A 24,230-nucleotide genomic window follows, 5' to 3' on the forward strand; every position below is an offset into this window, starting at 1 on the left:
TGGTCATTATGAGTTCCTTGTCATGTCATTTGGGTTGACCAATGCCCCATCTGCCTTTATGCATTTGATGCACAATGTGTTCCGGCCTTATCTTGACTCATTCGTCATTGTATTTATTGATGATATCCTGGTATATTCCCGGAGTCGGGAAGATTATGAGCAGCACCCGAGGACTGTGCTTCAGACTTTGAGAGAGAAGAAGTTATATGCAAAATTCTCGAAATGTGAGTTTTGGTTGGATTCAGTGGCCTTCTTAGGCCACGTGGTATCAAGTGAGGGTATTTAGGTGGATCCGAAGAAGATAGAGGTCGTGCAGAGTTGGCCCAGACCATCCTCAGCTACCGAGATCCGCAGTTTCCTTGGTTTGGCTGGCTACTACCGTCGTTTTGTGGAGGGGTTTTCATCGATTGCAGCCCTATGACTAGGTTGACCCAGAAGGGTGCTCCGTTTCAGTAGACGGAGGAGTGTGAGGTGAGCTTTCAGAAGCTCAAGATAGCTTTGACCACAACCCCAATTTTGATACTGCCTACAAGTTCGGGGTCTTATACGGTCTGTTGTGATGCCTCGAGGGTTGGCCTCAGAGTGGTGTTGATGCAGGACGGTAGGATGATTGCCTATGCATCCAGACAATTGAAGATATATGAGAAGAAGTACCCTGTTCACGACCTTGAGTTAGCTTCCATTTTTCACGTCCAGAAGATTTGACACCATTACTTTTACGGTGTTCCCTATAAGATTTATACTAACCATCGGAGCTTGCAGCATTTGTTCAAGTAAAAGGATCTAAATTTGCGCTAGCAGAGGTGGTTGGAGTTGCTGAAGGACTATTATATCACTATTTTATATCACCCGAGCAAGGCCAATGTGGTGGCCGATGCTTTGAGTCACTGGGTAGAGAGTTTGGAGAGTTTAGCTTATTTACCAGCATCGGAGAGGCATTTGGCGATGGATGTTCAGGCCTTAGCCAACCAATTTGTGAGATTGGATCTTTCGTAGCCTAGTCGGGTTCTAGCTTGCGTGGTTTTTCCGTCTTCCTTATTTGATTGTATCACGGAGCGACAATATGATACCCTCATTTACTTGTCTTCAAGGACAAGGTTCAGCACGGTGAGGCCAGAGATGTGACTATTGTTCATGATGGGGTATTGGGGATGCAGGGTTGGATTTGTGTTCCTAATATTGATGGGTTGCGAGAGTTGATTCTAGATGAGGCCCATAGTTTGTGATATTTCATCCATTCGTGTGCCGCGAAGATGTATCAGGATTTGAGTCAGCACTGTTGGTGGAGGCGAATGAAGAAATATATAGTTGGATTCGTAGCTTGGTGTCTCAACTATCAACAGGTGAAGTATGAGCACCAGAGACCGGATGGGTTGCTTCAGCAGATAGAGATTCCGGAGTGGAAGTGGGAGCGGATCACCATGGACTTTGTAGTTGGGCTCCCACGGACTTTGAGGAAGTTTGATGCTATTTGGGTGATTGTGGATCAGCTGACCAAGTCCTCTCATTTCATTCCTATGTGTACTATTTATTCTTCGGAGCGACTAGCGGAAATTTATATCGTGGAGATTGTTCCTTTGCATGGTATTCCAGTGTCCATCATTTCAGATAGAGGTACTCAGTTCACATCACGGTTCTGGAGAGCCGTTCAGCATGAGTTGGGTACTCGGGAGGAGTTGACTACAACATTTCACCCTCAGACGGACGGACAATCCGACCGCACTATTCAAATTCTTGAGGATATGTTCCATGCATATGTGATTGAGTTTGGAGGGTCTTGGGATCAGTTCTTGCAATTGGCAGAGTTTTCTTACAACAACAACTATCAGTCCAGCATTCAGATGGCACCTATGAGGCTTTATATGGTAGGTAGTGTAGATCTCTGGTGGGTTGGTTTGAACCGGGTGAGGCTAGGCTATTGGGCACAGACTTGGTTCAAGATGCCTTGGAGAAGGTTGAGGTGATTCAAGAAAGACTCCGTACAGCCCAGTCCCAACAGAAGAGTTACGTGGATCGGAAGGTTCGTGATGTTTCCTATCTGGTTAGTGAGCGGGTTCTGCTTCGGGTTTCGCCTATGAAGGGCGTTATAAGATTTGGGAAGAAGGAGAAGTTGAGTTCAAGGTTTATTGGCCCTTTTGAGATATTGAGGCATGTTGGGGAGGTTGCTTATGAGCTTGCCTTACCTCCCAACTTTGTAGGAGTTCATCCGGTATTTCATGTTTCGATGCTCCGGAGGTATCACGGTGATCCATCGCACGTGTTGGATTTCAGTTCAGTCCAGTTGGACAAGGATCTATATTATATTGAGGAGCCAGTGAATAAATTGGATAGGTAGGTTAGAAATCTGAGGTCAAAGAACATTGCATTAGTAAAGGTCCAATGGCGGGGTCAGCCGGTCGAGGAGACGACCTAGGAGACGAGCAGGATATGCGTAGCCGTTACCCTCATTTTTTCACTACTTCAGGTATGTCTTTATGCTGGTTCAAGGACGAACGAATGTTTAAGTGTAGGAGGATGCGACGGCCCAGCCGGTCGTCGTAAGAATTAACGCCCCGATCCACTATTAACTGCTTTCCCCGAGTTTATTTTTGCTATTTTGATTTGCGAGGATGTTCGGTTTTAAGTTCAGATACTTTTGGGACACTTAGTCCCTAAATGAGAGCGTAAGTGTTGGAAAGTTGATCGTAGTCGGAACAGTGTAAAGACGGCCTCAGAATGGAAATTTGATGGTCTTGTTAGCTACGTTGGGTGATTTTGGGGTTAGGAGCGTGTTCGGATTGTGTTTTGGAGGTCCGTAGCTAATTTAGGCTTGAAATGCCGAAAGTTGAATTTTTGATGTTTCCGGTTCGATAGCGAGTTTTTTTCCGAGGGTCGGAATGGAATTCTGAGAGTTGCAGTAGTTCTATTGTGTCATTTGGGATGTGTATGCAAAATTTCAGGTCATTCGGACGTGGTCTAGTTGGGTTTTTGATCAAAAGCAGAATTCGGAAGATTTTAGAAACATAGGCTTGAATCCGATGTGTTTTGGCTGTTTTGATGTTGTTTGAGGTGTTTTGAAGATTGGTATAAGTTTGAATAAGGTTTTAGGATATGTTGATGCCTTTAGTTGAGGTCCCACGGGCCTCTGGGTGATTTTGGATGGTTAACAAGAAAATTTAGAAAATGTTGCAGCTGCTGTATTTTTGCTGCTTCTGGTATTTTTGTTGCGGTTTAGGGACCGCAGATGCGACGCCGCAGAAGCAAGTTTTGACCTTTCCTTCAGGTTTCGCAGATGCGGAAGGGACACCGCTGAATCGGTGTCGCATCTGCAAAAATGTAATCGCAGATGCGGTTTTTGGTATTTAAATGAAAGTCACAGATGCAACGAAGTTTCCGCAGAAACGGGACTGCAGATGCGGTCCCAGGGTCGCAAATGCAAAAATCGCTGGGCAGAACATATAAATAGTTACCTTCGCGAATTTGAGCTACTCTTTCACCACTTTCATCCAGGTTTGAAGCTTTTGAGAGAGATTTTTTAGGAAAACAAAGCGGAATTGCTTGGAGGTACCATCCTTGACTTTATAACCCGTTTTTATGTGATTAAAGACCCAATTAGTTGTGATAATTTGGAAAAAATGGTTAATTAGGGCTTGAGTTTAAGAGGCCTTTAAATGAGGATTTGAGGGGTCATTTGGACTCCGATTTCAGTGTTCTTGTTATATATAGAGTCGTGAGAGTACAAGGTTTCCAAAAATGTAAATTTCACCTGATTTTGAGACGTGGTCCTAGGGGTGTTTTGGTCATTTTACATAATTTTGCGTATTAGCTTAGACTTTAATTGAAGAATTAGTTACTTGAAGTGTTATTTGGGCCATTTGAAGTCGAGTACTCGTGTCAAAAGCATGGTTTCGGGTTGACTTTGAGCCGGTTCGAGTTTAGTGGCTTGTCTAACCTTGTGTGGGGGACCTTCCCCTTAGGATATGATATATTTGATAATTGGAATGCCTTGTACGTGAGGTGACGAGCGCGTACTTAAGCTAATTGTTGAAAATCCGGATTTTCCTTAAGTATTTCAATTGAGGTTTTTTCCTGTTTTATTCTACCTGTGAATTTAGCATGTTGCTAGTTTAGAAAAGCATGTTTAGTTGACTTAATTTCCTATTTGCTTAAACTGCCTTAATTGCATTACGTGAAGCATGTTAGGCTAGAATTAACTATTTACTTGGTACGAAAATTAGCTTAATCGAGTATTCTTGTGTTGCTGTTGTGTGTTTTTACTTTGGGACTATGGGATGGATTCCCGGGAGATCCCCTGCATGTATTTATGATCTGGACTAAGGTGCGGGATACCAAGAGATCCTTGGCACGTATATTGAGGATACCAAAAGATACTCGGGATACCAAGAGATCCCTAGCATATATTGAGGATACCGAGAGATCCTCGTGATACCAAGAGGTCCATGGCATATATTGAGGGTACGAAGAGATCCTCGGGATACTGAGAGATCCCCGGTTACTTCCTTGTGGTTTCCTTTCATCTCTGTTTCCATTATTGTACTCTTATTATCCTGTGTAGATTATTACTATAGATTCTCAATTGTACTGTTTATCTTATCATGTCATCTTTATATTTATTTAATCTCAGTAGGGCCCTGACCTTCCTCATTACTACCCTATCGAGGTTAGGCTTGGCACTTACTGAGTACTACTGTGGTGTACTCATGCCGCTTCTGTGCATGTTTCTCATGTGCAGATCCAGGTACCACTACTCAGGCCTACCATCCTTGCGAGAGGCGACAGCTAGGGACTTCGAGGTACATCTGCCGCGTCCGCAGACCGAGAAGTCCCTTTCTATTCATGCTTTTAGTATTTAGCCCTTTTGTACTTCTGTTCTTATTAGACAAAATTTCGGAGTTAGAGCTATAGAGTATTTCTTTTTCTTAGCTTGTGATTCGTGGGTTTTCTGGTCTTAGATTTAGATATTGGTTTTGAGATCTATATAAATATGGTGTATGCCGAGCGGCACATTTAAAACCGTGATTGCCTTATTTCTGTTTTTAAATTGTTTTACTTCCGCAAGTTTAGGCTTACCGAGTCATAGAGACTAGGTGTCATCACGATGGATCATAGAGGGCGAACCGGGGTCGTGCCGGTGGGGTGCCAAAAGCTAGATCAATAAAAAATAAAGGTTTAAAGTTTGTAACATGGTTGCCAAAGAACAAGGTTAAAGGCTCAAAATGGGTTGACAAGGGAAAATATTAAAGGGTAGGAAATTTAAGGCACAATAGCGGTCCAAGGAAGGCCTAATATAATTTTCAAACCAAGTTAGTCTATGATTTCACCTTGAAGCACATTCCGGGCAAATTCTAGACTACAAGTAATGCAAAAGAATTCACAACAAATCTCACCACACATGGCACATGCAAACTCGAGTGACATATAAATTCAAAATCCAATTAAAACCAATGAACCCGAAGAAAATCACATATAGCCTAAAAGACTATTTAATGAATCAAATAGCCAAAAAAGAACCTAAAAGTCACAACAAGAATTATCACTTCAATCATTTTTCATTTTGAAGATCAAAACTTCATATGCAAAAATTTAAATTATGTTCGTACCAAACAAGACAAATATTGGTTTATGGACAAAACATTACATCCAATAACCACTTTATTCACAACTAGCTACTAAACTAATTAAAAAAATATGCACTTTCTAAAAAAAGTAAAGAAAACTAAACAAGACTAATCCCTTAAGAAAGTTGTCACGCCATCCATCATAGGGAAAAGTCACCCGGTTCAACACAAATAAATTCCTTGGAAAAGAACCGCGGTATAAAGAAAAATCAAGGAGTTTAACTAACACTACTATATAAAAAAAATAGAAACCGGAATAAACACAAATAAAAAAACAAGAAAAATAAAAGAGCCAATAAGAAAATGCTAATTCTACAAAATATTACTAATAAACTAACAATGTTAACCATTCCACATAAGCTCACAAAAAAAAAATGTCCATGCTCCACATAATGCTCTACCACATATATCAAATATGAGCCACCCCTAACCTAATGTGTTGTACTGTCCTTAATGCAACTAATCAAAACAAGATAAAATGAAGGAGGTGCTCCCTAAAACTGCATCACTCGGAGCTGGAGGTGGTGGAAAATTTGAGCTCCAAATCCTCATCATCATCATACTCAGAATACTGTGAGCCATATAGTGAACTCAACTTGTGCATCATCCTCGACAGAAACATGTTTTTCTTCTTCTAATGCTCCTTGAACTTCATCTGTCGCCTTTCAACTTTTCCTTGTCTCCTACTCATATCTTCTAACCTAGTTTTGATTGCCTTTTGCTCCAACACTACATCATTAAAGGTCACTGGCTTCTTACCAGACCCAGTCAAAGTGCCCTCACCAGATGGACCACATGGAGGACCCGCGACAAGATGTCGAATATGAGCATCTACACCATAGATATGATGGGAAATGCGGAACATAGAGGGGTGTCCATAAGGAAGTGAACATGGCATCATGTGATCCTGCTGTAGCTGTAGAGGCACCACTAGATCCCTCGGCGGACTCATCAAACTGCCCAAATGAAAGAGATAGCACATCAATCCTTCTCTTCTTCTTCTTGCCAGTTGGCCCTTTTTGAAGCAATGGATAGATTGCTGCGGTAGGGTCCTTCTCAACATCAGTCGGGCTCGATAGCACCTTAACATCATAGCACAACTGTGTGATCAATGAGGGAAATAACAGGCTTCTATACCTTCCTTTGCATGCTTCCTCAATTTCACTCATGATGTGCTGGCCCACGTTTACTGGCAAGCCATCCATAATGCCATCAATCATCAATGCCTTCTTAGTCGTCACTTCATTCTCATTTATAGATAGAACAATCCTGGCACAAATAATGGATAGCCAAAGCTTGGCTTCCACAGTGAAATCATAAGAATCAACCCCTTTATGTATTCTTTCCCAAGTCAGTTGCACCCCGTCATGAAGCTTTTCCACTAACCACTGTGTTCCTCTCTCTCTTTCTTTAGCTCTGTATATCTCATTGTCAGCACTGGGAAGCCTGTAGTGTGAATTTATTTCCTCGGGGCCAAAGTCAACCCGCTTACCCATGACAAAAGTGAATACACCTCCCTGGAAATTAGTCTTCAGGGCATTGGCCTAAAACTCACAAACTATTGTGTAGTTTGCTTTGATTGGTTCAGGAGCAAAGCATATCCATCCACTGTCAGTTAATCTTCGGAAAAAATCCTTCATGTTAGCCTCTACGTTGTCCAAATGGATGACCCGTTCTTTGACAATGCTTTTTGACATGAGTTTGTCATAATTCCTTTCACACTCAGCCACCATGAATATCGTCGAATCAAAATACTATTCTTCCATAGCTGGGGGAACATATTCTTGCACATTTTGCACATTTTCAACATTTTCTGAGGCCATTTTATACACAAAGTACCTACAAATGGAGACCAAATGTTAAACGCATGAACAAGTACTTTATACACTGTATTATGATGCACTTAGTCCAAAGAAAAGGATCAGAAAGAATCAGGGAAAAATTCTGCAGAGCTACTATTTTTGGACTACTGAAGCTGAAGCTATATGATCGCGGAGATACACATGCGATCGCAAAGTGCATTTTTTTCTCAGAACTTAAAGCTTTGCGATCATGGAATAGTCAACGTGATCGCATAAGGCATTTTTCCCACAAGCACAATTAGACCTATGAGATCGTAGAATTGGGCATCGCGACCGTGAAGGTCTCCTGCCTCGCCAAGTTTAAGTTCTTTTGGCCATTTTTCCAAACACATGATGGCCATCAGGTTATCATAGAAGTTTCAAAGAAATTAAACATAGATCTAACCCCAAATTTTTCAAGAGTTAAGAACTCACTCTCTCAACCAACTTTACCCGGCAAGCAAGCACACATTCAAGCACAATATTCACAACGAATACTCTAAAATTGCATCCCTAGACATGAAGTAGAGAAGAAGAAGGAAGAAAAAGTGTTGTTCATTCACATTTGTAGCACCAAGATGGAAATTTAAGAGAGATTAGAGTGACGAAGCACATATCTTTGAGATTAAACTTGATTATTGAGAAGGAATTGAAGAAAGAAAATCCTTGAGATGATTTTTGAGGGCCAGGGGTTAGAAAGCTCGTTTTGGGTAGAAGAGTAGGCTAGTTTCGATATCCAATGTTTAGAGTTATTGTGACTTACCTGGACCTATACGATCGCGAGAGCACAACTGCGATCGCATAGTGTAAAAGTCTTGAAAATTTGCGATGGCTTTTTTCATTTATGTAGTCGCATAGTGTACCTGCTACCTTCTGAAATGCGATCACATTGTTAATGCAGCGATCGCTATGTGCAATAGTGTGTTGCACTGTAATTTTGCACCAGCTATTGGTTTTTGGCTTCCCGGTCGCCCCGACCTGCTCAAATCAACTCCAAAAATTTTGAAACTTGACAGATTGGTTAGAAACAATGTAATAAGCTATTCTAAAAAAGAAAAATTCAAAAATGACTAAATTTTTTTTTTTGAAAAACGATGGGTTGCCTCCCACCAAGCACCGCATTTAACATCGTGGCATGACGCAAGTCAACTTTACCACTTTTCTCGCCACATGGACGATATGAATTGGGCACCCAACTTGGAATCAAGCTTGTGACCACGAGCGGTGGGGGTGGTAAATTGATGATCAAACCAAGGCTTAAATTCTTCATTTTGCACTTCTTGGCTTCCATGTGAGGAGTGTCATTTTACCTTCTTGTTCCCTCGAATTGTAAGATGGCTGGTTTTTGTATTTTCTCATCGCAGTCCCTCATTAACTCGTGTAGTTCAATTCCCATATCACCATACAATTCCAATGTTGAAAGATGTTTGGAATGTGACATCAACCCTCCAAATTGCAACTCTTTCCGGATTTTGACATCCTCTTTTTCCCCCGAACTAGAGTCAATTTCAACCAAATTTTCATTTAAACCGGATAACTCTAATTCCATATTTTTCTTGGCATAATTAACACTTATGAAGTCGGTTGGAGGATGTTTAATTCTTGATTCCTCAAAATATAGCTTACTTTCTTCCTCGAAATCGGACTCTTCCTGGCTTCCTTCCACACTCTCAAGTTGGTGGGCATAGTGAGCCTCAACCAATATTTCCATTTGGTCTACCAAAGTGCGGATATGTTCATCATTGTGAGCCAAGCCTTGTTTCAAGTCCTCGAGTGCCAAGTTATGTTTCTCCTCATTTTCAAGAATGGTCTCCAACATGAGCATAACTTCCAAGGCTTTTTGGACCTCTAAAGCTTCAAGCATTTCTCCCATTTGTGAGTGCAACCTTTCAAGTGCCAAGTTATTTTGGAGACTATTTTCCAAAAGCTCTTCCAAGGCACTTTGCTCTTTGTTTCCTCCTTCAAGTAGGCATTCTAACATGAGCTTAGACTCTCCTTTTTGACCATGCTCAACTTCTTCAACTTCCATAGCCGTATAATTGTAATCACAAAAAGTAGAATCATCATAGCAGATGCTTGGGGAAAGGAAGGACAAATAAGCACAATACTCCCAATGACCATTTTGGAAACCACATTTATCACAAATACTCCACTCATGGGTTTGAGATTGTGCGCACAATCCACCCCAGGGAGAATTTAAACAATTTTTCCACGAGTTTGGTCCTCCACAATAAGGACAAGGGTCATCAAAGTATGAACAACTACCATCTGACCAATTTTCATAAAATGATGCCATTTTTCAAAAACAAGAAAATAAACAAGAAACAAACAAGAAAAATAGACCAAGGTAAGAAAAATTAATTACACAAATATTCATAAGTTTGGACCAAAGCACTTACGCTTATTTCTCAAACCTAAATTACGCCAAATTGTTCCCCGGCAACGGCGCCAATTTTGATAACATCCAAATCCACTATTAAAAAGTAAATGCACACGGTCGCATGCAATATAACTTACTCAACTATAAGTCGGGGTCAAATCCCACAGGGAATAATATGTATACGATTAGGAATGTAAGAGAATTATCACTTGTTATGCAATGCCAAACACTTAGAAATGATTTAAGAAAATATCTATACCTAAATGCGAAAATGTAAACTAACATAGAAAGAAAGTAAAATGATCAATGGCTATAAGTATGGATGCATCGGGAATTACACTCAAGTAACGATCTAATGCATTTCATGATTTTACAAATATGAGCGAGTTTATGTTAATTAGCCACAGATAATATGTAAGGCCCCGTGAATTTCTTACTCAAAAACCCGAATCTCGTAGTGCCAAGTTAGGATTATGTGTCAGAAATTCATAAAAATTCTTTTGGATTGATCTGTGCATTAAAAAGTCAAGGATCAATGTTTTCCAGAAATGTGCGATTCTGCGGTCCAGAATGCGGTCGCATAACAGGTATGCAGACCGCAGAGTCACCACAAAATCAAGCAGTGTGATAGGTAATTTGGAGATCAACTATGCGGCCAATTATGCGATCTCATACTCGATATGCGGGTCGCATAGTCGTCGCATAATCCCCTTGGGATTTTTGCAAGGGGCAGTTCTACGGTGCATTATGCGACCGCAGAATAGGTATGCGGACCGCATTCTTGTCGCATACCCGGGTAGTGTGTTCAGTTTTTGGGACCATTTTTGCGGCCCACTTTGCGGGCCGCATGTCAGCTATGTGATCGCATATGCGATCATAGATATGAGTTGGGGCTCCTATTTTTTAATTTTTAAAACCCGACCCATACCATTAAAACACCCCATCCGACCTTCCCAGTGTTAACTTTACTAAAAATAGAGTGAGAAGAGGAGTTCTAGAGAGAGATGGAGCGACCTTAATCTAATCCCCACCCAACTCTTACCCCAAAATCTTGAAGATTGTTAAGAGAGTTGCTAGGTCTTCACCCTAAAAAGGTAAGAACTTGTTCCATAATTTGTATTTTTGAATTTTCTAATTAAAATAAGTGATTAACAATTGATTTATTGGGGAAAATGACTAATAATCTTGCATGCATAAGAGATAATGGGGTATGGGGAGGATGAGAACTAAAGAGACAACAATTAAAGTATAACATTGAAGAAATTTCTTTCAAAAAGGGACCTAAGATCACCATGCACACTTGGTGCTTGATAGTATACCTGAACGAGCTAAAATCTTAACCATGTCACTAATTCTTGGTTCGATTTGTAATTCTTATACTACATATTGAAGTGCTAAGAGTCCCGAAATTTTGTAAGGGCAAGGATATGAATTATGTATTGGAATTCCTGTACTTTAAATTTTGATTGAAGTTGCATTGTTGTGCCAATTACGGGAAGTCTTATCTACACTTACAATTTAAATGCTCTTATGTGCACCTTCTGTCCTAAATGGCAAAGCTAATATTGAAATTGGGAACGATGTAAAAATGTAGCCTTGTGCCAAGGATAATATGACAAGTTGTGGCCCCAAGTTCCTATGAAATGATATATGTGAAACAAAATGATTAATGCAAAGGGAACAATGCCTTGGAAATGCGGCCTAGCCGATCGGGTCGGGATCGAACTCCGCTCAAGATAGTGGTGGTATTGTGAATGAATTTCGGAAGAAAGGAAAATGAGTTTGTGATTGAAGTATATGCCTCAAACGAGGCAACCTAGCCGGACGGGTCGAGATCGGACTCCGCTCAAGATAGCGGTGGTATTGTGAACAATGATGAATAGTGTGAAATGCCCCAAACTAAAAGCTATGGAAAAATGATGTGGAAGTTGTATGATTCTTTTATTTGATAATGTGGGGATCGTCGAAAGTTTTGAGTTTTTCTTGTGATTTATTACTCTTGTATGAAAGTTCTTTCTAACTAGATGGTGTTTAGTTATACATACTAGTACTATTCCATGGTACTAATGTCCCTTTTGCCAAGGGCGCTACATTTTTAAATGAATGTAGGTGGCTCTTTAACGGACAATACCGATCGCGCGCAGCGGGGTGTCCTCATCTCGAAGTCTTGGTGAGCCTCTTTTTCCTTCAAGGGGTTATGTTGTACATCTTTTGTGGTAGACTTCAACTTTTGAGGTATAGCCATGGCCTTGTTGCCAGCATGGTCATAAGTCGTCTTTTATATCTATAGAGGCTCTGTAGACGATGTGTAGGTTATGTATGGGTGTTGGATAGGTTAATGATCTATGTTATAACTCTATCCTTTAGTTCGTCTAAGCTATGACTATGTAAAATCTTGAAATTTTAGGTATGGTTTATGATTTGTAATATAAAAATGAATTAAAAATGTTGAATGCTTGATTTTGCTATTGTCAAATTAATAGAAAGTCGAATTCCATAATCATGCCGAGTTGGGTAGCAAGTGTCAATAAGGCTTTCTCAGTTGGGTTCACTCGATTGAGCGCCGATCGCGCCTCCCGAGGTTAGGGCGTGACAAACTTGGTATCAGAGCCTAAGGTTTTAAATTGTCCTAGGACGTCTCGAAGCCATGTCTAGTCGAGTCTTTCTTATCGGTGTGATGTCGACCACATCTATAAGTTGGAGGCTATTTGGGCATTAGGAATAACACCCTCCTTTGATATTCTGGATCGTGCGGCAATTGTGAAACTATTCCTCCTCTAACTAGTGCATTCGTTCAATTTTCAATATATGGCGCCTAAGAAGAAAGCCAGAATTGGCCAAAGAGCCAGTGCCACCCCAGGAGTGGCCAATGATTCACTACTTAATACTGCGGGTGAGGATAATCGCCCTGCTATGACCCTGCCAAATTCTTCCGTTTCGAAAAAGACTACCTCGGTTCCTGCATCTACAGGGGGTACCACTGTTGCTCCCATTGATACTCTTGTTCCGCCTCCAGCCCCATATTTTGGTTTTGCTATTTCTGATGGGGATCTTAGGGAAGCTATTTAGATGTTGACTCAACCAGTAGCCTCTTAGGCCTAGAGGTCAAATGCCCCACACGGTTTATCTAGCCAGCAAGGGGATTCCACAAGTTCCAGGGTGAATAGATTTCTTAAGTTAGACCTTCTAGTGTTTACGGGTGCCAATCTAGAAGAGGACCCTCAAGATTTTATTGATGAGATGCACAAGACCCTTAAGGTTATGCGTGCAACTGAGACAGAGGGAGTAGATTTAGCTGCCTACCGACTGAAAGGGGTGGCCTATTCGTGGTTTGGGTTGTGGGAAGATTCCCGTGGGGAGCGGAGCTCTCCGGCGAGGTGGATCAAGTTTGCCGATGCATTTATAGATCATTTCCTACATACCGAGACAAGGGCAACCCGTGCAACTGAGTTTGAGAATCTGAAACAAGGTAGTAGAAGTGTATGGGAGTACCATATAGAGTTTGCCCGCCTGTCCAAATATGTTATTGCCCACAATGGAGGCTAGGGTGCATCGGTTTGTTCAGGGCCTTAATCCTATGACTATTAATAAGGCTTCTACAGCTTCCTTGAATTCTGACATGAATTATAGGAAGATGGTAGCAGTCACCCAGGCCATAGAGAACCGTAAACTAAAGAACAGAATGGAGAGAGAGGGTAACAGAAAGACCCGGTCTGTGGGCAACATGAATGAGTCACTAGGTGGGGAAGATCATCTTTTCGGGGAGGATCATCAGGACCATACTAGTCTATTGCATAGTCTTCAGCCAATGCACTACCATCAGGGCCCAACCAACAGTAGCAATGGAGTTGTTTCAGGCCCAGTCAAGGCAACAGAGGATCCCACCAGTGGGGTCGGTCAGGAGAGAGATCCCAACTACAATAGAGGTCCCCGTGCCCCAGATGCGGGAAGATGCACTCGGGGATTTGCTACATGGAGTTGCCCATATGTTATGGATGTGGGATGAGGGGTCATATTCATAGGTATTGTCGTGTATCCCGCCAGGGAGCAGGTAGGGGCACAACACAGCTAGCCAGCCCAGTAGCTGCTACATCTTCAACCCCCTCTCCAGCTCGAGGTACCCTAGCACCCGCAAGGTGTGGTGCAGCTAGGGGTGGTGCGCAGAGTTCGGGAGGACCTAGCCGGTTCTATGCTATGAGTGGTCACCAGACTGCAGAGGCTTCTCCAGATGTTGTTACAAGTATTCTGACTGTCCAATCTCATGATGTGTATGCACTTATTGACCCCGGTTCCACCCTGTCCTATGTTACCCCTTTTTTTGCTATGGAATTCGGGAAAGAACTAGAACAACTTCATGAACCATTATCGGTGTCTACTCCAGTTGTTGAGTCACTTTTGGCTACTCTAGCTTATAGAGGTTTTGTTGTCACAGTGTGTGGTAGGGATACCAGGGTTGATATTATTGAATTGGGGATGGTGGATTTTGATGTAATAATGGGAATGGATTGGCTTTATTCATGTTTTGCCAAGCTTGATTGTCGAACTAGAACTATGAGGCTTGAGTTTCCTAATGGGCTCGTTGTTGAATGGAAGGTGTATAATGTGGCGCTTAAAGGTCGGTTTATTTCTTACCTTAAGGCTGCAAAGATGATCAAGAAGGGGTGTACCTGCCATTTAGTTCGGGTTACGGATAACAATGCCGAGGCACTTAGCCTTGAGTCTGTTCCAGTTGTGAACGAATTTCCATATGTCTTTCCAGATGAGCTCCCTAGGATCCCACTAGACAGGGAGATTGATTTTGGGATCGATGTGATGCCAGGCACGCAGCCTATATCAATTCCACCTTACAGAATGGCACCGACAGAATTGAAGGAACTAAAAGAGCAATTGAAGGATTTGCTAGAAAAGGGTTTCATCCGGCCAAGTGTGTCACCATGGGGCGCGCTGGTCTTGTTTGTAAGGAAGAAATATGGGTCGTTGCGGATGTGTATTGACTACTGACAGCTTAACATGGCCACCATCAAAAATAAATACCCTCTACCCAGAATAGATGACTTGTTTGACCAATTGAAGGGTGTTATGTGTTTTTCAAAGGTTGACTTGCGGTACGAGTATCACCAATTGAAGATAAGGGAGTAGGATATTCCAAAAACAACTTTCAGGACTCAGTATGGGTACATTGAATTTCTGGTGATGTCTTTTGGGCTAACAAATGCCCTGGCAGCTTTCATGTATCTTATGAATCGAGTCTTCAAGGCTTTTTTCTAGACTCTTTGTCATAGTGTTCATTGACGATATTCTTGTGTATTCCCGGAGTCGGGAGGATCATGCTAACCATCTCAGGACAGTTTTGCAGACTCTTCAGCAGCATCGATGGTATGCAAAATTTTTGAAATGTGAATTTTGGCTTGAATCTTTCGCATTCTTGGGTCATGTCGTCTCTAGGGAAGGAATTATGGTTGATCCTCAAAAGGTTGTAGCAGTGAAAAATTGGCCTAGACCTACCACTCCAACGGAGATTTATAATTTCTTAGGTTTGGCCGGGTACTGTAGAAGATTTGTGGAGGAGTTTTCTACTCTTACCTCTCCATTGACTAAATTGACCAGAAAGCAGTTAAGTTTCAGTGGTCAGATGCTTGTGAGAAGAGCTTCCAAGAATTGAAATCAAGATTGACTTCAGCACCGGTATTAACCCTGCCAGAGGATACAGAGGGTTTGTGGTGTATTGCGATGCTTCAAGGATCGGGCTCGGGTGTGTTGATGCAACATGACAAGGTTATAGCCTACACTTCCAAGCAACTCAAGATTCATGAAAATAACTACCCGGCCCATGACTTAGAGCTTGCAGCAGTGGTGTTTGCGCTAAAGATTTGGTGGCATTATCTATATGGGGTCCATGTGGGTGTGTTCACAGACCACAAGAGCCTCAAATATATTTCCAAACAGAAGTAGTTGAATCTGAGGTAGAGAAGATGGCTAGAGTAACTCAAAGACTACGACATTGATATTCTCTATCACCCGGGAAAGGCTAACGTTGTGGCAGATGCTCTTAGTTGAAAATCTATGGGATGTTTGGCTCATTCGAAGGCGCATCTAAGGCTGTTGGCCCGGGAGGTTCGTCAGTTGGCTAGTTTGGAAGTTCGTCTTGAGGACCCTAGTGAAGGAGGGATAATTGTGCGGAATGGGGCTAAATCATCGCTCGTGGTGGAGGTGGAAGAGAAGCAATTCAATAATCCATTGTTAGCACAGCTGAAAGAGGGGATTCATAAACACAAGACCACAACTTTTTCCTTTGGCACGGATGATGGTACCCTACGGTACCAAGGCCACCTATGTGTTCCAGATATTGACGATCTTCGGGGAAGGATCATGGCAGAAGCTCACACTTCCAGGTATTTAGTGCCCCCAGGTTCTTCAAAAATGTATCATGATATTAAAGAAGTTTATTGGTAGAAAAACATGAAAATGGATGTGGCGAACTTTGTGGCAAGGTGTCCGAACTGTCAATAATGAAGGCCGAACATCAAAGGCCCGATAGATTGGCTCAAAGCATAGAAATTCGAATGTGGAAATGGGAAATTTCCAACATTGATTTTGTGGTGGGGTGATCGTGGATCGGCTCACAAAATAAGCACACTTCTTGCCAGTCAAATCTACCGACACAACGGAATAGTATGCTCAGTTATATGTCAAGGAAATAGTCAGGATGCATAGTACTCTTGTCTCAATCATTTCGGATCAAGGGGCTTAGTTCATGGCAAACTTTTGGAAGAAATTTTAGCAAGGTTTGGGCACGCAGGTAAATCTTAGCACAGTTTTTCACCCCCAGACCGACGGGCAAGCGGAGCGAACTATTCAGATGTTTGAGGACATGTTGTGTGCTTGTACCCATGATTTCAAATGTAGCTGGGATGATCATTTGCCACATATAGAGTTTGCTTTCAACAATAGCTTCCATGATAGTATCCAGATGGCACCATTGGAGGCAATGTATGGTAGAAGATGTAAGTCTCCCATTGGGTGGTTCGAGGTTAGAAAAGCTGAACTGATACGGCCGGACCTTGTGCACCAGGCCATGGAGAAAGTCAAGATTATTAAGTAAAGGTTGAAAACTGCTCAGAGTCGCCAAAAGTCTTATTCGGACATACGTCGCAGGGATTTGGAATTCAAGGAAGATGATCGGGTATTCTTGAAGGTTTCCCCCATGAAGGGTATCATGCGGTTTGGGAAGAAAGGAAAATTGAGCCCAAGGTATATTGAACCGTATAGAATCATCTAACGGATTGGTCAGGTGGCATACAAGCTTGAGTTGTCACCCGAAATGTCATTGGTACATCCGGTCTTTCATGTGTCTATGTTGAAAAAAGTAGTGGGAGATCCGTCCACTATTGTGCCAGTGGAAACTATTGAGATTAATGTAAAACTGTCTTATGAAGAAGTTCCAGTTTCCATTCTTGATAAGCAAGTCCGGAAGGTGAGAAATAAGGAAATTACCTCCGTAAAAGTGTTATGGTAGAACCCGCAGGTTGAGGAAGCCACTTGGCAAGCCGAGGAAGAAATGATAAAGAAACACCCACACTTGTTTGAATAGACATGAAATAGCTATTATGCATTTGGTTAATACGAACTCTTATCTTTGTTTTGATCCATGAAAAAACTGTTCCATTTCAGTTATATATGTTGCCTATACGACCATGGATAATGTTGTACAAGTTGTATAATGTCTATGGAATATGTTTATGTTATTAGGATATGTTTCTGGGGCTCGCTGATAGGTGGATAGGCCTAGATATAAAAGAAACTCTGGCGAAATTTTTGGAAATGTAGGGAGTTAGCCAAATTGGGGATATTGAAATATTTCATGTGTGCAAAGATTAGATTACATAACGACTTCTAATAAGTGAACCTTGGCCCTCATTTGAGGACGAATAATCTTAAGTGGGGGAGGATGTAAGGCCTCATGAATTCCCTACGCAAAAACCCGAATCTCGTAGTGCCAAGTTAGGATCATGTGTTAGAAATTCATAAAAATTCTTTAAGATTGATCTGTGCATTAAAAAGTCAAGGATCAATGTTTTCCAAAGAAGTGCGATTCTGCGGTCCATAGTGCAGTCACATAACAGGTATGCGGACTGCATAGTCAGTGCAGAATCAAACTGTGTGATCGGTAATTTTGAGGTCAACTATGCGGCTAATTATGCGATCGCATACTTGATATGCGGGCTGTATGGTCATCGCATAATCCCCTTGGGATTTTTGAAAGGGCAGTTCTGCGGTGCATTATGCAACCACAGAACAAGTATGCAGACCGCACTCTTATCGCATACCCGGGCAGTGTGTTCAGTTTTTGGGACCATTTTTGCGGTCCACTTTGCAGGCCACATGTCAGCTATGTTATCGCATATACGATCGCAGATCTGAGTCGGAGCTCCTATTTTCTAATGTTTAAAACCCGACCCCATCCTATTAAAAACACCCCGTTCGACCTTCCCCATGTTATTTTTACTGAAAATATAGTGAGAAGAGGAGTTCTAGAGAGAGAAGGAGTGACCTTCATCTAATCCCCACCCAACTCTTACCCCAAAATCTTGAAGATTGTCAAGAGAGTTGCTAGGTCTTCACCCTAAAAAGGTAAGAACTTGTTTCATAATCTATAATTTTGAACCTTCTATTTAAATAAGTTATTAACAATTGAGTTCTTGGAAAAGCCTACGAAACTATTGTCACCGCCCCGCCATGACCAAATTATATTTTTTGCATTTTACAGCTATAAAACTGAAAATTCATGCGAGTCCCAAATTTTTATGTGCTATAGCCCATGCCTTCCGCCTTGGGCCCGGATGGATCCGTCCTGGAATCGCCTAATATTTTATGGCATTTTATAGCCATAAAACTGGAAATCCGCGTGAGTCCTGCTATAGCCCATGCTTTCCGCCTTGGGCCCGGATGGATCCGTCCTGGAATCGCCTGCCGATCGGGTCGACATTGGACTCCGCTCAAGATAGCGATGGTATTGTGAACAATGATGAATAGTGTGAAATGCCCCAAACGAAAAGCTATGGAAAAATGATGTGGAAATTGTATGATTCTTTTATTTGATAATATGGTGATCGTCGAAAGTTTTAAGTTATACTTGTGATTTCTTACTCTTTTACGAAAGTTCTTTCTAACTAGATAGTGTTTAGTTATACATACTAGTACTATTCCATGGTACTAATGTCCTTTTTGCCGGGGGCGCTACATTTTTAATTGAATGTAGGTGGCTCTTTAACGGACAGTACCGATTGCGCGTAGCGGGGTGTCCTACTCTTGAAGAGTTGGTGAGCCCCTTTTTCCTTCAAGGGGTTATGTTGTACATCTTTTGTGGTAGACTTCCACTTTTAAGGTATAGCCGGGGCCTTGTTGCCGGCATGGTCATATGTTGTATTTTGTATCCATAGAAGCTTCGTAGACGATGTGTGGGTTATGTATGGGTGTTGGATGGGTTAATGATCTGTGATATAACTCTATCCTCTAGTTCGTCTATGTTATGACTAGGTAAAATCTTGAAAGCTTAGCTATGGTTTACGATTTGTAATATAAAAATGAATTAAAAACGTTGAATGCTCGATTTTGCTATTGTCTAATTAATAGAAAGTCGAATTCCTTAATCATGCTGAGTTGGGTAGCAAGTGTCAATAAGGCATGCTCAGTTGGGTTCACTCGATTGAGCGCTGGTCGCGCCTCCCTAGGTTGGGGCGTAACATAATATTCTTAATTAGCTTCTTCCTAATTGAATTATTCCTAACCCAATTAAGAGGATAAGCACACCCAGATATGGCTACAAGTAGTTCAATCCTATCCCTAGGTAGAATCTATAAAATGAGGGTTAAAACCTCAAGTTCTTGTTAATTAATCTTTCCCACCCCCAAATTATCTTTTCCAAAATTAATTCTGAGTTAATGGGTGAGTCCAAGGGTTAGCTAATACTTTTGGTAACATTAAAAAACAAGAATAATTAAAGAAATAACAACTCACTTCCTAAATAAATGAAAATCATTAAATAAATAAGCACAACAAAGTATTTAATCCACATTTTAACTATGAATATTTCCATAAACAAGATTCAAGTGTTGGAAATAAATACTACACACTTAAGTATTCAATACAAAGCAAGGAAATGAAGAAATAAACATAATAGGTAAGAAATCCTTAACCACAAGCATGAAATCTTCAAAACCAAAGTGTGTGTGCAAAGCCCTAGCTTCCACCTTGTTATCTCTAGTGTTTTTGAAACTGAAAATAAGCCAAAGATCTCCCAAAGATCTGGTATCTCGTGTATTAAAGGGTTTGGGGATTCAAAACGTAAAATTCCACTTTTGCCCAGAACTGCCCAGAAAATACACTATGCGTTCGCATATGCTTGTGACGACCCGGCCGGTCGTCTTAAGAATTAAAACTACTTTCTTCGTGTTTATTTTTGCTATTTTGATTTGCCGAGATGTTCGGTTTTGAGTTTCGGAGAGTTTTTGGGCACTTAGTCCCTAATGAAAGCTTAAGTGATGGAAATTTGATCGTAGTCGGAACAGTATGAAGACAGCCTCGGAATGGAATTCCAATGGTTGCATTAGCTCCATTGGGTGATTTCGAGCCTAGGGTCATGTTCGGATTGTATTTTGGAGGTCCGTAGCTAATTTAAACTTGAAATGCCGAAAGTCAAATTTTGAAGTTTCCTGTTCGATAGTGAGATTTTGATCTGAGGGTCAGAATGAAATTCCGAAAGTTGAAGTAGCTTTGTAGTGTTGAATGTGACATATGTGCAAAATTTCAGGTCATTCAGACGAGGTTTGATAGACTTTTTGATCGAAAGCATATTTTTAGAGTTTTGGAGTTCTTAGGCTTGAATCTGTGGTTGATTCGTCATTACAATATTGTTTTAGGTGTTTTAAGAATTGGTATAAGTTTGGACATTGGTATTAGACTTTTTTGTGCTTTTGGTTGAGGTCCCGGAGGCCTTGGGATTATTTCGGATGGTTGTCGAAAGAATTGGAAGTGGTTTGAAGCAGCTGAAGTTGCTTATATCTGTCATAACCGCACCTGCGGTTGGGTCCTGCAGGTGCGGAGCAGCAAAAGCGGCAGAGCAATCACAGAAGCGGAATTGGAGAGGATCAGCAGGGTCTGCAGATGTGGGAGACTTACTGCAGAAATGGTACCGCATCTGCAAATGGGTAATCGCAGGTGCGGAAGCTGGTCTTTAAGTGAAAAGTCGCAGATGTGACCATGTCCTCGCAGAAGCGGTACCGCAGATGCGGTCCCAGGGCCGCGAAAGCAGATTAACTAGGCAGAAATATATAAATAATTGCCTTCGCGAAATTTACCTATTTTCACCTCTTTTCAAACAGGAAGAAGCTTGAGGAGCATTTTTCAAGAGGGATTTTCTAAGGAGTTCTTGGGGTAAGGTCTTTCTTCCCTAAACTCGTTATTGGAGTGATTTTTATTAGTATAAGCATGAAAAATTAAGGAAAATTAGTGGTAATTTGTGGTTAGGGCTTGACAAATTAGAGACCTTTGAGTGATGATTTGAGGGACCATTTAAGGTTCGATTTTGGTACTTTTAATATGACTGAACTCGTGAGAGTGTGAGGGTTCTGGAAATGTAAATTTTACCCGATAAGACATGGACCCAATGGGCATTTTGGTCATTTTATCTAATTTCACGTATTAGCTTACAATTTCTTTGTAGAATCAGTTACTTGAAGTGTCATTTACATTATGCAATTGAATTGAATAGATTTGAAGTCGAGTACTCGTGGCAAGAGCGTGGTTTTGGATTGATTTGAGCTGGTTCGAGGTAAGTGGCTTGCCTAACCTTGTGTGGGGGACCATCCCCATAGGATTTGGTATTACTGTTAATTGAAATGCCTTGTACGTGAGGTGATGAGTGTGTACTTATCCTAATTTTTGAAAATCTGGTTTTCATTAAGTAATTACTAGTATGTTTCTTTTCCTATTTATATTATCTGCATTTAAAGCCTGTTGTTAGCTTAGGAAAGCATGTCTAAGTGTTTTAATTGCCTTATTTGCTCAAACTGCTTTACCTGAATTCCGTGCAGCATGCTAGGCTTGATATGAAATTGACATTTCTAAATATTTTCCTGATGCTGCTATGTAATTACATTTGGGACTACGGATGTGGGATTTCGGTAGCTCCCCCTTCTTTGTTTATTTGGGACTACAGATGTGGGATTCCGGTAGCTCCCCCTTGTCTATTTATTTGTGACTACGGATGTGGGATTCCGGTAGATTCCCCTGCACAATTATATGGAACTACGGGATTGCACCCGGTAGATTCCCCTAGTACTAGGTATTTACATTTGGGCGTACGGAACAGGATTCTGGTAGATCCCCGTGCACTATGAGTTGGACTACTGGACGGGATCCCTAGAGATCCATTGGATATGTATCATTGGGACTATAAGACGGTATCCTAGGAGATCCCCGATTGTTATTTTGGTGCATAGCGTTATTGCTTTCTGTGTTTACCTTGCCTCTGTAATAGTTGTTATTGCCCTTTTATATGTTGTGTTACTTTTACTGATGTACTTATTTATATTGTTCTGTTCTACACTATCGAACTTTATATGTATTTTATCCTTAGTAGGGCTCTAACCTTCCTCGTCACTACTCGACCGAGGTTAGGCTTGGCACTTACTAAGTACCGCTGTGGTGTACTAATGCCATTTCTGCGCATGTTTTTCATGTGCAGATCTAGGTACTTTGACTCAGTCCTATCACCCTTGAAACGAGGCGACTGTTTCGGAGACTTCAAGGTATATCTGCCCCGTTCGCAGACCAAGGAGTCACTTTCTACTTTCCCTATTGTATTAGCCCTTCTGTATTTTCTTTTCCTTGTTAGATATTCTGGAGTTAGACACTAGTAAACATTCCAAGGCTTGTGGTTTCATGAGATTCCGAGCTTTAGGAAATGTTGTTAGTTTTTGAGAAGTTGTATTGTATATGCTGAGCGGTATTTTAAATACTGTTTCATTCGGTTATTTTGGCTTTTTATTATTTCTTCCGCAAGCTTTGTTATTTTTCGCATTTGTTAGGCTTACCTAGTCGTAGAGACTAGGTGCCATCACGACAGTTCACGGAGGGCGAACTAGGGTCGTGACAAGTTAGTATCAAAGCTCTAGGTTCATAGGTGTCATGAATCACATGCCGGTTTATTATAGTCTCGCTGATCGGTACGGAGACATCTCTACTTATATTTGAGAGACTATGTAACCATTAGGAAAATTTCTACTTCATTTGATTTCCTTGTCATGCGAGATTTAATGTCATAATTCTAAACTTCTGTCTTCTATTCTCTCACATATTGTGAGGACATGCGCTACTCGAGATGATGAAGCATTTGCACCCGCTACTGCAGCCAATAGAGGCCGGGGCTGGGGTAGAGGCCGAGGATGAGCACGTGGTGCAGCCAGAGCACCTATGCGAGCTGCCACTGAGGTACCACCAACAGTTCCAGCCGGAGTCCAGGCACCTGATACGCCTACTACTACTACTACTCCAAAACTTCAGGAGACTCTGGCATAGTCCATGAGCATGTACACCACTTTGGCTCAGACATGGTTGCTTCCTCTTGCTGTAGCTATATATCAGGCCAAGGGAGGAGCACAAACTCCCGCCACCCGCACTCCTGAGTAGCCAGTGAATGTTGAGCAGGTCCCTGAGATTATTCCTTTACAGCTTGTAGTCCGAGATCAGCCCGAGGATATGGCAGCGATTTCTGAGGACGAGCAGCTGAGGCTTGAGAGGTTCAAGAAGTACAAGCCTCCTATATTTAGTGGTCTAGCATCAGATGATGCTCTAGGATTTCTAGATGTGTGTTACCGTATTCTCCGTACCATGGGTATATCAGGATCGAGCGTGGTTTCCTCCACTACTTTCCAGCTTTGAGGAGCCGCCTATGAGTGGTGGCGCACCTATGAAATGTAATAAGGCCAATGGCCACTAGTGACATTTTATTCCTCGTTACTTAGTGTCGTTTCGGGATTCTTCTACCTTTTATCAATAAAATAAGGCATTTATCATTCTAAGTTCTCCAAATCAATTTGTCGCTAGGCCTACCTCGGGCACAATGAGGCTCCTAAATTAGGACGCGGTTTACATTCTTGCACTATGTGTTTAAATATCGCAACACCTTCTTATAATCCCCACTAATTTGTTACTTTTTTGTTTTTACTTTTTGTTTATTTACTCCCCTCCCCAAAGATTAGTTCGTGCACTCTAGCATCGTCATCATATCAAAGGGGCCTCCACCCACTCCTCCTCCAAGTCCCATCATAAGCAGGAACAAAGAAAAGATGGAATTTGAATAACACCAGAAAGGAAAACTCAACTGAACGG

At 41.6% G+C, this 24,230-nt stretch overlaps 1 protein-coding gene across 1 annotated transcript; it reads left to right on the forward strand.

Moving 5' to 3' along the window:
• The first annotated feature begins 13,841 nt into the window (after positions 1-13,841).
• LOC138886100 (uncharacterized) lies at positions 13,842-14,840 on the forward strand. Its single transcript, XM_070167131.1, has one exon. The coding sequence runs from the start codon at positions 13,842-13,844 to the stop codon at positions 14,838-14,840; it is 999 nt and encodes a 332-aa protein (XP_070023232.1).
• Positions 14,841-24,230: the final 9,390 nt, after the last annotated feature.

This window comes from Nicotiana sylvestris, chromosome 2, assembly GCF_000393655.2.
Source record: "Nicotiana sylvestris chromosome 2, ASM39365v2, whole genome shotgun sequence".
Classification (NCBI taxonomy): domain Eukaryota; kingdom Viridiplantae; phylum Streptophyta; class Magnoliopsida; order Solanales; family Solanaceae; genus Nicotiana; species Nicotiana sylvestris.

What these genes read in the sequence shown, in the direction of transcription:
- LOC138886100 (XM_070167131.1), top strand. Translation starts at nt 13,842, where the DNA reads ATGAGGGGTCATATTCATAGGTATTGTCGTGTATCCCGCCAGGGAGCA.